The 14,004-nt window shown below is 37.9% G+C and overlaps 1 protein-coding gene across 5 annotated transcripts in view; it reads right to left on the minus strand.

Annotated features, from left to right (window-relative positions):
• LOC105216970 (uncharacterized) overlaps positions 1–14,004 on the minus strand; it is a 40,455-nt gene that overhangs the window by 19,186 nt on the left and 7,265 nt on the right. For 4 of the 5 annotated variants that reach the window (XM_011191756.3, XM_054228338.1, XM_054228337.1 and 1 more), the window contains one exon: positions 10,636–13,346. In XM_011191756.3, coding sequence (XP_011190058.2) covers positions 10,636–11,684 — 1,049 coding nt within the window. In that variant the 5' untranslated portion in view covers positions 11,685–13,346. Of the gene's footprint in view, positions 1–10,635; positions 13,415–14,004 lie in introns of all 5 variants that reach the window. The other variant, XM_054228339.1, reaches the window with a different exon arrangement.

Genomic DNA, 14,004 nt, shown 5'->3' on the forward strand with positions numbered 1-14,004 from the left:
TGCATATGACAAGACTTTCCAGAAATGGTCATGCGTTTTTTCGCATTCTCCTTACTGCAGTAAAATTTTATACCTTCCGCTTGTTCCACTCTTCCTGCTGAAGTCCATTGCTTTGAGTTTTATAAATTATGGCTTTAATGCGTAAATTTGCTTTAGCCATCTTGTGTGCTAATTGTATGTAGTACGCTTGTAATCTGCATGTGGTTGGTGTATACTACTTTCTGAAGTCTTAAATTAGTCATAAAGTGATGCAGTCCCATTTCGATTTTGTTGCTACTTTTATCTTTTTGTCTACTTTTGTCACTTTTGACTTTTGTCGTTACTATTAAAATCTTCTTTACTATAATATACAAAGCAAAATAATGATTTTGGTAGTTTAAGCTAGACCAAATTTGAAATCGGATGAGAATTTGAACACCAATCTGTTAATTTGAAAGACGGTATTTTCTTTCAAGATGAAACCTCCTAATTATGTTTCGTTCAGGCTTATAAAATGACAGAGCATGATTTATAAAATGTCCACAGAGCAAGGTCACTCGCATCGTCGACTAAGAAGAATTGCGAAACGGGTTTTCTGGACACGTTCACAGCTTTAAACATGCTGCTTTTAACTATTTTTTACATCAGAACGATTCTGTTCTGGTCAACTAAATGATTTTTAACCTGTTGGTACTGCAATGGAATTCTGCATTTAATATTTACTCCTCATTTCTGTTTCAATAAATGCCATATTTACTTCACTCTGTCTATAGTATTTTCTCATTCCTTAAATTTGCATTTAGGCGCTATTTATGTGCCTCCATAATTACTCAGTCCTATGCACATACTCGCATGGAACAATTATGTCTGTGGTTGCAGGAAATTAGTGGGCGTACAAATTAAATTACTCCGCTATTAGGCAACATAAACTTGAAAATAATTGCGGTCACTATGGGTGAGCTCTGTGATTTCATAAGCATAAGGTTTGTGTCGTGGAAGGAAGTTTGAATTACTACAACAAAAATGAATGAAGAGCTATTTTGTAAGTTACGAAATTTGCACTGCAAACATTAAGCGGGGTTTTAATGTATTGCATTTCACTTTCTATGAGCTTTGTTTTGCTACCATATGATATTCATTGCTTTCGATATAAGAAGTTGGATTCGAAAAATTATGTAGGGATCGCTTTCCATTTTTATCATCGCTTATTTTGCAAAACTTGTCGTTTTTCGTCTTACTTTCGAATTCCTTCAACTTCCTTTCCTTTTATTATAATAAGTGTTGCTAACCATAATTCCCTCTTTTATTATTTTGTTTAGTTGGATACTTAAGGATCTTATGTAGAAATTCGTATCAAAACATTATGATGATCTGTCGAACTTAAGAAATCTGCAGTGATGTGGCTTAACAGAAGCAATAATTTAGTGATAATCATGGTTCTATAATTCCCAGTAGCTCGATTTGAGTTTTGAACATAAAATTTGCTTGAAAGCCCAACATTAGAAGGGTTACAAGATACAAGTGGTAAGCTGGTGAAACGGTCTCTTTTAAATGTATTAGCATTATATCAGTACTAATGAGGGTTTATGCTACCCGGCTTACGGTTCGAGCGACTTTTTGGTATATATTAAGAGAGTACACTTGAGAAATTTGAAGAATGCTTATATTCGAAAAAGTGAGAAGAGATATTTTCAAGTCAAGCAGGGTTCTATGTAGTCTTTAGAAATCCAATATTCTTTAATAGTGATTTCAATTTGGAAACTCTATCCAAGGGGTGGAGTTTAATCTTTCCGTAGGTAGAGTGAGGGAGTTTTTTGTGGAGTTCGTCAGTTCTATTTGTGGATTGGAATATTTTAATCATGAAGGAAAAATAAATTCTTCATAATACAATAGATTGTCAGAACAATGTCAGAGTAGCAACAGGGGTGCATGCAGTAAAGAAAATGATTAGTGTCAGTAGTTGCTCATTTTTGAAATTCTCGAATTTTATGAAAAAGTGAAAAGATTTGTACCGAATTCAGAGGTTTCCATATATTAAGTTTCCTCAAGGTTTTTAAAACTAGATATTCTTTTACAGGAGACCTTATCAATAGCTTCCAGCTATTTTGCGTTCTGACTAGTGTGGGTACCCGGTCACCGCAGGATCGTTGGTAACTGTGTAGTGGACAAGCTTGCAAGGGAGGGTACCCTAGCTACATTGACATTGGTAGTCCATGGTCCACCTGCGCAAGAGCGCTGGACATGCAGACTACACATGAGCTCGTCAAACTCTGATCAACTACCAGTACTTGTGCAGTAGCGAAATCCTTTTGGCCCTCTGTGGTGCGTAAGCGGTCCTTTCAACTGCTTTCTCTGGGTAAGGTCCATCTCAGCGCCATCATGGGACATTACTGGACATTGTCCAATGGGTACCCATGCGGTAAGATTGGGATCGTGGCAGATGCAAGTTGCCAAAGCTGTATGGTGTAAGGCGAAATGGAATCATCTAAGCATTTCCTTCTACATTGTCCAGCTTTGCCAGACTGAATCGATATTAGCCGTCTTAAGAAATTTGTAACGGATTCCAAGCGCTTTGCTGAATCTTAAAGGTCTTTGATCCACAGGGAGTTTTATTGGTACCACAATGGACAGCGAAAGGCTGTCTAAGTGAGATCTTCTGTTTTTGCAGAGTTCTGCCTACAAACCTAACCTAACCTAACCTTTACAGGAGACCACTGAGTTCGTTCAAAGTCTTCTTACCTCGAGCCGCTTTCTCGAATGTGATAATAGAAACAGATCGTAGTGGGAATGAATTAAAACAATCAGTACAACTTTAAAATTTTGTGAGCTCTCTTGTGCTGTTTTTAAACTGGTGTTGGAAGATTCAAGTGTGAATTGAGGGCCCTCTCTATATACAATAAACCCTCTCTTGAACCGTCGATTGATTTTTGTCCGCCCAAGAGAGGTGTCCGACTAAGAGAGAGTTATTTGTTCTAACTATTTAATTTGGTGCATGAAAAAATCTTCCGCTCAAGGACAAGGTGTCCGTTAGGAGAGGTTTCTCTGTATACATTTTCTATATACTATTTTAAAGATTATTAAAACTCAAATTTTGTTAGTATACCCTGTGTCCTGTGCTGATTTTAAACCGGATTTGAAAATAATGAGTCAACTGCACAAATGTTCCTGTCGTGTCAAGGGGATAATAGTTGCCCGACTCCACTTGTTTTTGTATTTTTTTATTCACTATTAGCCGATAATTATAACACAATACCAAATGAAGGACGAAATTCGGCTACACGTCAGCTGCTAGACGACCGCAAATCACAGTTATAATTAATGTAATAACATAAAATTATAACGGATTGTTTTTATTGTTGGTTTTGTTGCTTTAACACCAAACGATTTACCTACATATTTGTTTTGTAATAAACCATAATCATAATAAATGACAATACTACCGGCTCGGGGCTGACGAAAAATAGGTTCTTATGTGCACATAATAAACCCGGATAAAAACACGCGCAGACACCCACACCCCCACACCTAGGGTCACACACACCCACTTACACATAGACACAAATATGTAAATGCATATAAAATAATGGAAATTAAACTTGGCATCAAACCGTGAGCACTCGAAACAAAAGTAAAGGCTGTGCAGAACAACAACAGCAGCAATAAAACAAAAACAATACAACAAAATAATAATAAATAATAGTGCCAACAAGGTAATATTTACATAGCTTGAACTCGCGTTTACGAGGTTGAGATTTCATTTGCTCGCGACCTGCAGTGGCGTGTGTCGCCACGGACGGAGGCGGTGGCGCTGGCGGTAGGGGTCATTGCGTTTTGCCCCACTGCATGCTATGCGCTTGTAAATGTACATATAATGACAGAGAACAAATATTTCGTGCGCTGTCATGATAAACAGTAAAAAAATATAAGGACAACAACAACAAGAAATTAAAATAAAAAAACGAGTAATAATAAGTGAAAAATTCGTGTTCTCCAATTAATCGTGTTGGCAGGCCAACTGTGAAGGCTGTGCGCGTGCTGAGCGCGAGTTGAGTGGGTGAAAACCCATTTGTAGTGACTCTGGTAGTTTGAGCAGGTGCTGCACAGGTGCACAGACATTATGCCGAAAATACGACAGGCAGAGTCAAAAGCAAGCAAAAACTACAAAAACAACAAAAAACAAGTAAGGAAGGGTTAAGTTCGCGTGCAACCGAATACTGTTGCAATTTACGTGTTTAATGTTATTAAGATAACACACAATTTGACCCATATATTCGACATAAAGTCCTCTGGAAAAGCGAAAATCATTATACATAGTATATGTATAGTAGTTGAGAATTCCTAGCACATAGACACATTATTAGAATAAAACGATTCACTCCGAAATTCTTTAAAATATCTGACAGATTTCCTGGTATTTTCCGTAAAAATTGTCCATTGACACTGAGGTCTTTATATTCAATGTCTGAGGCCTTGAATATTTATAGTCCAATTTGACAATTTTTAAATGAGTGATGTCACACTTCAAGTGCAGTTTTTGCGTAAAGCTTTGTTCCCGTATTTTCACTGTGTTTTCATCTATATGTTTGTAAAGTTAACGAATCAATTGGAATTAGAAATTAGTAGGCGTGGTTGTTAACCTATATCGAACATTTTTCATCGGTAACATCAGGGAGGCATGAAAGTATTATGTAGCAAATTTCATAGAAATCGGTCGGCTAGTTCCTAGCATAAAAAGTGAGCGATGCCACACCAATTGTCCATATTTTATTCTAACGCTTTTCTATACTAAATTAAAGTACTTTTGGGGGATTTTAAAAGAACCTTCGTATCTCCAAACAGCTATTGCATGTCATATAACTCTTTTTACTGTATTTCTTAGTCTCTTTCTGTGCTCCTTTACAGTTTTCCTTCTTACAAGGGGTCTCTTAAAAATTTGTAAAGCACCATATATTCTCTTATGATTCTGGACTTGAACCCATGACCGTACCGGTGGGTCAACCATTACTTTTTAAGCGTCTTAAATTTTCATAAATAATGTTCCAAATACTTGTAGTCTATAAGTTGTACAATAGAACTTTATGGGAAGTCTACCTTGATGGTGCAAAATTTCAGTGCGAACTGGCGACAATTTAGATACAGAACGTGTGTTTGATAGGCATATTAAATGTGGACGTATGCAGAATTCCAACATGGGAGAGGTTATCTATATTTTAGCTTATACTATAGCTAACATACTTATGTCTTAAATTCTGTAGAGCTATCTATCCTTGACCTTAAGTTTTTCACTAAAAAATCGCACAAAGCAATCAAAATTAAAATACCGTTACACGAGAGCTAATTTTGGTTGTGGTTCGATTACATATACTTTCAATCTATCTTTAGAGAATTACTTACTTTTTTTTCGTTTTTTATTTTATTTTTTTTTCTGAACCATCAACATCTCAAGAATATTGTGTTAAAATTTAAGGTCATTCGGAGAAAAACTAACAAAGTTACAGCAGGTTGAATAGCGGTACCTCTAACTTAGGTTTGGGCGCCTTCCAGCTACTTGCGCTGAGTGTACAAAACTTTGAATCGATTTTCCCAAATATGTCATTTTTAAAGTCAGTGAGCAGCCTACAGAAAAAACTACTGCATCGATCGTTTTGAAATTTTGTACAAATATTCTACATATATATAGCTCTCAAATGACGTCGAGGTTTAAAATTTTAATTACTAACAATTTTACAATAACAAATAGGTCGATTTTTTCGTCTAAAATCGTCATTTTGGCTTGAAAATGGTACCAAAAATTTGGAAAATTGAAAAATTAAAAAAAAAATCGACGTCAATTCAAAGACAAACTAATAAACTAAAGAAAGCATTTTGATTTTTTGGTTTCAGTTGATCCAGTGATGCTGTAGGCTGGTCACCGCACAAAAACTTCTTTTCGAGGTGCCTGCAGAGATCGACGATAAATCCATTATTCCTCGCTATTTTTCGATAAAACTTTTTTTAAGTATCCTTCAAATGTTGTACTTTCATATAATAATAAGTAAAATAAATCTACAGCAATAATTTTTTCTAAAAAATTCATGAAAAAAGGTCTTTTTTCGACCTTTTTTACGAGTATGTAAGGTATAAGGGTTCAATTATACAACCTTATTCGAGCTCTATATTTGTATTAACGGAGTGTGAAGACCTTTCCTATTACTTCGGATTAATTTGTTATACTTTTCATATAGTGTTTATAACTTTGCTGTTTAAATAACCGTTACCAACCCAACTCAAAAATCTTAAGAAAGGATATCACCATACAACTGTACGTGTAAGAAAAAAAAAAAGAAAATCAAACAGTTCGTCAAGGCGGCGTATGAGCGGCAAAACGAAAATCAATTTTAATTAATACGAAAACAATAATAAAAAATTCACGACACGTTATGCATGGCAGTTCTGTCATACACTTGGGCCCTACGACAGGAGGTCACCGATATGCCCTACTACAAACATATATATTTGTAATTTATATACAGTAATATATATATATTCACTTGTTTAGGCCTTTGGGTTTGGATCTAAATGTATCTGTGTAAGTCTCGGTGATTGCATGTCTTGTAAGCTATGCCTGTGAGGCTCATATGAATGTGTAGTATATGACAAATAAGACTCTGGCATGTCACAAACTATATGCCCGCATGACGTGCACAGTGCAGCTAGCATGAGATAATTATGGATTTTTTCGCTCATGATTCAAAAAATAAGAAAAAATAAAAATGTAATAATTAAGTAGCAACAATTTTGTTGTTAATTTTACTCGCGTTATTCTGTGAAAACTTTTTCGCGGTTTGCTTTCGCCTTTTTTTGGACGAGTTTCACAACAACTTTTGCTGAAAGCAGCACTCACACATTTTGTTGTATTTTTTTGCAGTTTCTTCACTCTCTTTTAAATTGACATTCCAAAAACTTGATATATTCAACGCAGCCACTGCATTTTATTTCACTGCATTGAGTTGTTGTTGCCATCAAGTTATATCTTCTTTGCAGTATTCATCTTAGCTGTCGCGGTATTTTCTTCTCGAGCTTTCCATGCGCCATCTCATTTGCTGCTGTCGTCAGTAGTTTGTGTAAACTGAATGTCAAGGTGTCGCCACAAAGTCTAATATCAGTAGACTGCATTGCTATTGATTAAATTGGAGTTAGAACTTAATAGGACCATATGAGGTTGTAGGAAGACACTGTAGTAAAACACAGTAAGAATGCATCAATTGATGGTGTTTCCAACACAAAATTAAAAAAAAAACTTTGGTGGAAATTTGCTTTTATGTTTTCTTCGTGGACTGCTGAGAAACTAGTCATAGATTTTGTGAAAAATCCTCAAGTCCAGACCCTTTAGCATATTTGACAGTATCGCATGTAAGAGTTCAGGCTATCCATTGGTCAAAATAAACTTCACTCCATTACCGAATGCATTCAATACAATTCATTATAACATAGATTCAAATCACATACGAGTCTAGACGGAAAACACTTTTCTGACGGGACCTTCAATCAGGAATTATACTCAGAAACTTATCTTCATTTGTATTATAGGCACGAGCTTAATATATCAATAATTATATGTAAATTCCATCGTTCTTTTTTTTTTCCAAAAAACACTAACTATAAGGAATGATCTCTATCTATGAGCAGTACAACTTTTTTCAAGTTGACCTTATATGTTCAGACTGCGAAGAATTGTACTTATTTTGAGGTTTTAATCTCATATTCGGCTCCTACTGATAGAAAAATAATATAACATTCTAAGAATACCTTGTCTTTGATCTTGGGTTTTTGGTCTCCATATGAAAATGAGTTTGTTTCAAACATTGAATGATACAAAAGGGTTTTAAATACTCTGTTTATGCGTGGAGGAATAACTATTTATTGGCGTTATATCCCCTTAGTTCCCTAACTGCTAAAATGAAATAAAATTTATGTCAATTCCATTTGGTCTCTCCAATGAAGAGGAGGCTTCTCAACATAATATTTTGGCGGTATTTGACAGAAGAACGTCTCTGAAACATTGAGTGATCATCATTGGAAGGGCCTGAAACACCGTCCATGTTCTTATGTCAACCGCGATCGGGTTTTCGTCGAAGTAGCCTGAGTGTTGTTTTTGAGACTATTAGGTTCTATCAGAGAGTCGCCTGTTTTTCCCAACGTTCGTCCTTTTTTAATATTTAACGGAACCTTTTGATTGCTGTTATATAGATATTAGAGACCAAGACTTTGTAAAAATATCTAATTTGTGGAGCTTTAAATAAGTTTAAAATAAAACATTAACTTGGTTATGAATGAAGTTCTCTCAAGTCAAGAAAAATGTTGCCAAAGTGGTTGAAAATGGTACTCGGGTTACGTGAAATAAGGGTTTCTTCTTCTTCTTGACTGGCGTAGACACCGCTTACACGGTTATAGCCGAGTCCACAACAGCGCGCCACGCATCTTTCCTTTTGGCAGTTTGGCGCCAATTGGTTATACCAAGCGAAGCCAGGTCCCTCTCCACCTGGTCCTTCCATCGGAGTGGAGGTCTCGCGGGTCCAGCGGGTGCTGCATCGTCCGAGCTTCTGCACCGTAAATTAGGACGGGAATGATGAGAGACTTGTAGAGTTTGGTTTTTGTTCGTCGAGAGAGGACTATACTGTTCAATTGCCTACTTAGTCCATAGTTGCACCGGTTGGCAAGAGTGATTTTGCGTTGGATTTCCAGGCTGACATTGTTATTGCTGTTAATGCTGGTTCCCAGATAGACGAAATAATCTACAACTTCAAAGTTATGACTGTCAACAGTACGTGCGAGCCAAGACGCGAATGCGCTGACGGTTTGTTTGATGACAAGAGATATTTCGTCTTGTCCTCGTTCATAACCAGAACCATTCGCTTCGCACAGCCGTATTAGTTTTGCGGGGATAGGATAGCATTGAATGACTCACCTCTTTTCATTTAGAATAAATTGGTTCCTTGGAGACACATCCAAACGACTCTGATCTGAGGTGTGAAAATTTTTTTGGACATAGAACAATTCCTTCTCGTTAGTTTGGGTACATACGGAAAAAAAGTTCCTAGAAAGTTTTGGAATATCACTTGAAGGCAGAGAGCTTTCATAAAGCTTCATACAAGTAGGCAATTGCTTTAACGGTGCTGAAATGAGGTATATAGTAACTGTTCTTGGTATGTTCCGAACTGATTGATTCCATTCTGTTTTCATTAGTTTTATAGCAAAATTCTAACAAAATACAACACCGTGTTTTGACTTTTACTGCATGCATATCATATTCAACGTAATTTTCCACATGCAGACTTTCATTAACATTCTCCACTGTTTTCATAAATTTTTTACGGAATTTCAACTAAAATACAACACTGTATTTCAACGCTTACTGCAGCCATGTCATTTTCACCGTAATTTTCCATATGCAGACTAAATTTGTCTGAATGTTTGAGGTTATATGTTAGGGCTCATGTCACTTTCTTGCTCCCAATGCACTTGTTCATGTATTTATATATGGAGGTATATCTTGATGTATGCCCGTATGTTTGTCTGTAGTTTAGCTGTTGTTTAGTGCGGGCCACTGTGCTACATCGGACACACGTGACCTTATTTTTCGGCCTGCAATCAGTGGGCGCGTATAGTGTCATAAGCCAAAAACAACTGTTGGAAAATGGGCGCCGAACTGAACTACCGCAATAATAATAACAATAGCAACAAAAATAACAAAAAAAGCAAAAAAACTTAATCGAACATGTGGAAAATGAGCAAAAAAAATCGCAAGAAAGTGATAAGCCGACATAGCTGTGCATAATATGCGGCGTCATATATATACATATATGTTATATGTTAATTTCTGAGCATGTGTGTGCAAATTGCAAATTTTGTGTAATGGAAAAACGTGCAATTTTTTGCCGCTCTCACTTGTGTACTTGTGTGAGTGTGTATACGAGGTGTGTTCAAAAAATAACGGGAATTTTTTTTTTTTTGAAAAAGTATATTTTCTTAATGTCTGCGTTAAGGTTGTCGATATTCTGCCAGTGTTTCTTCCAAACGTCGAAACACTTCTTAAATTCGATTTTTGGGTTAGCTTTTGGCCCTTTCAGGGATTTCATCGAAAATTTTACAATTTTATCTTACTTCAGGGGAATGTATATCAACAAAATAAAATGTAAAAAAAAGACAAATTTGACTCTCGAAAAGAGAAGTTTTAATATTCCCGTTATTTTTTGAACACACCACGTATATGTATGTGAGGCTTTTTTTCGAATTGGCAAACTCCATTGTATGCATGTTTGTGTCCAAATCAATTGTGTGCATACTTCTGAAGAGCTTTTGCAGCACGCAAACACTAGCATTCACACACACATCCATGCATACATACGTATTTACATTTCTAAGCATTTGCATGACACTGCGGCAACTAGCGCCGCCATTTAGTTGCAAGCGTTGTAATTGTTGTTGTTGTTGCCTGCATATCTGGTCTGCAATGTTATACGTGATTTGGCACTCGAAAGTGTCGAAATTTTTTTTTGTACTAAGCGTGCGAACCAATTTTTCTTGCATTCGCTTCAATACCAACACACACAGAGACACTTGCTTGAATGCGCGAGGATTTTCAGCATTGATTGAAAAAACAAAAAAAATACTCACTTGAAATCCTTTTGTAGGTCAGCATTGCTGCTGGCACTGGAGCCATCCTCGCTGCCGCCACCAATACCAGCACCATTTGTCGCCGTGCTGCCCCCTCCACCACCAACCGCGCCCACCAGCTCATCATCCGCCAGCTCACCGCTACTGCCAAGCGCGCCAATACCGCCATTGCAAGCGGCGCCAACAAAGACGCCACCACCTGGTGACGGTGTTTGCTGCGGCTGCTGCTGATGATTGCTGGCGCCACCGGCATTATACGCCTCATCGGCGGTGGCTGCGCCATCGCTATCTGATGGCGCGCCAACATACAATTTACTGCGATTTTGCGTCTGTTGTTGTAGTTGTTGTTGTGAGCGCTTTGAGTTTTGCTGCTGGAAACGCCGCTGTTTCTGACGCTGCTTCTGACTTTGCGTGTAGCTGAGTTGATTCTGTTGTTGTTGCACCGGACTATAGCTGGGTGGATAGAGATTCTGTTGGCTCTGACTGTGTCCATGACTTTGATGACTCGCATTCGCGTGTAGCTGGTTGCTGTTACACGATTGACCATACGCCGCGCTGCTGAGTTGACATTGACTCTGACTCTGTGTTGGCGGCGGTGGATAGTGATTTTGCGGCAATGACTTTGGCTTGTATGCGGACGCGGGCGACGCTGATGATGGTGGCGGCGGCAAAGGACCCAGCGCGTGAATGTACTGTTGTTGTGGTGGCGGTGGCGCTGGCGCCTGCTGCTGTTGATGTTGATGATGCTGTGGCGCCTGCAGGCGCAATGGTGTTTGCGTTTGCGTATGTGACTGCAGTTGCGTTTGCACTTGCGCTTGTCGTTCGGCGTTCGTTGGTGTGCATGCTGGTGGCGCCGCGCCTGCTTGCTGTGGCTGATTATGCTCCTGACTGCTGCCGTTCGAGTGTAGCGCGTGCATCGGTTGTGGCATGTCGAGCGCCAACAGTTGGCGCAGCAGATGCAACTCATCCTTGTAGGTGAATTCATCTAGTTTGATGCGCTCCAATTGGAATCGTATTAAATCACTGAGGGCCAACAATGAAGAGGCCATAGCTTACACTTATTGCTTATTAACATTAACACCGCCACCGACTATGAATAAAATATAAGCGACACAACAACAAAGCCGCGCGGCGCGCGTAACACAGCACAAAGCGCACAGAGCCTTAGCGCTGCGTGTGAACGAAACGTAAGCGCAAGTCGACACAGACGTATACAAGCGCGCGCCGTCTATTTAAACACACATACACTAGCGCTAGCTAAAAAATAGCTTTAACAACAACAACGACAAATTGCGCGTTAACAAAAAACAAATTATTATAATTACAATGACTTGTCGATTAACAGTAACAGCGGTAGTTGCATGTAGAGTCCACTAGTTTGGGGGTGAGAGGGTTGTATAGTAGAGCGCGAGCAGGCGCGCGTCTTCGCAGCGGGGGGTTGTGAGTGTGTTTGCCAACTATTAACTGCACGGCATAACGCGACAATAACCGCGCGTTGTCGTCGCCGTATACGTCGTCCAGCGGCAGTGGCAATCAAGAGGGCAGCGCACGCTAAGCGTTTGGGCGATGCGTTCGTCAGTGGAATCTCTCGTGGCGCTGCAGCTAAAAGGACGGTTTTTGACTTGTGCGTGTTGTTGTTTTTCTTTTTGTATTATTATTGTTATTATTCTTTTTTGCTTTGTACTTGTGCTAGCGCCGAGGGGGTGCGCCACACAGCCGAAGCGCTTATTTGCTCAGCTCGTAAGTAGTACAAAAATCGAGTGCTCGCTTACTGCTGACTGCTAACACTGCTATTGAAACGAAAGTGAAAATCGAAGTAGTGTATTAATTTGTATATTTTTACCGTTATTAATTACTGCAGCAGCAAAACTTTTTCGTGCCACTTACGCGTTGTGGCATACATTATTAATATTCGGTTAATTTTTCGCTGCCTTACTTTCTACGCTTGACTGCACACTCACGCACTGTCGACACCGTCGCGTAGTACCGTTAATGCACGCGAAGTGACACACGCTTGTCCGAATAGTATAGAATTTGGGGCAAAAAATACCGTTACCCGTTCGCGTAACGCGTTACCGTTATTTTTTCACACAAAAAACACCCAAATTTTTTTGCACTTTTTCCTGCCGCTGCCGCTGTTGTTGCTGTTTTTTCCGCTGCTACTGCTGCTCCTTACGTTTTCAGCTGACTTTGCTTGCACCAACACGGACTGGTGCTACGCTATTTTCCCCAATTGTTGCCAGCATAAATGCATTCAACGTCGCTTTAGTCGCGTTTGCATTGGCTCATAATTTTCGAAACATTTTCTATTTTACTTTTACCGTTTAATTGTAAGCATTGATTGGTTTTCTACGAAAACGTTGCGCTCATATTGATTTTTAACATATCGCCAAACGAAGTACTCGACCACAAAGCGTTTATTTCGTATTAGCGACGACGTTTTACACTCGATGCCTGTATAACTGTGAATGATATTGCTTGGCCGAATGCCTGTGTGCGCGCTATGCGAGCGCACGAGCGAGTAGTTAAGCAACGAGTGAAAGTGCCGAACGTAATGAGGCAAGCACGACGGCACGACAATTGCCGATGCACAGTGGGTGGTGTATGTCAGAGCTTTGGTCTTTCTTTCGTTGACTAAAGGACTTTGTTATTGCTTTTACAACTTTTGGAATAAAATAACGGTTTCATGAGATGTTAAGAATATTTATGTTCTGAAAGAAAAACGTTAATGAATCCATTATTTTTTTAAGATTACCTTCTAGAACACCTGTTTTGTGGACTTTTACGAGATAAATTTGGATTGGAAAGGAAAAAGAAATATTTAAAATGAGTATGATTAAATAAAAGTTTAAAATCAAAATTCAAAATTTTTTTTCGAAAATGATAATAAAAATTTCGAAAGTAACAAATTAATTTTTAATGTCAAAAATCTTATTTTGAAAATTAAAACTTATTTTCGAAAATCGAAAACTAATTTCGAAAGTCAAAAACTCATATTTTAAAAGTGAAGAATTAGTTTTGCAAATCAGAAACCTTATTTCGAATATAATAAGTTAATTTCGAAAATCGAAAACTAATTTCGAAAGTCAAAAACTCATATTTCAAAAGTGAAGAATTAGTTTTGCAAATCAGAAACCTTATTTCGAATGTAAAAAGTTAATTTCGAAAATCAAAAACTTACTATGAATGTCAAAAATTAATTGCGAAATCAAAAATTATATTTCAAAAGAGAAAACATAGTTTCGTAAATCAAAAATATTAATTTGAAAATAAAAAGATAATTTCAAAAACCGAAAACTTACTTCAAAAGTGAAAAAATCTTATTTCGAAAGTATAAAATTAGTTTCCTAAATTAAAAATCTTATTCGG

This window comes from Zeugodacus cucurbitae, chromosome 3, assembly GCF_028554725.1.
Source record: "Zeugodacus cucurbitae isolate PBARC_wt_2022May chromosome 3, idZeuCucr1.2, whole genome shotgun sequence".
Taxonomy (NCBI): Eukaryota; Metazoa; Arthropoda; class Insecta; order Diptera; family Tephritidae; genus Zeugodacus; species Zeugodacus cucurbitae.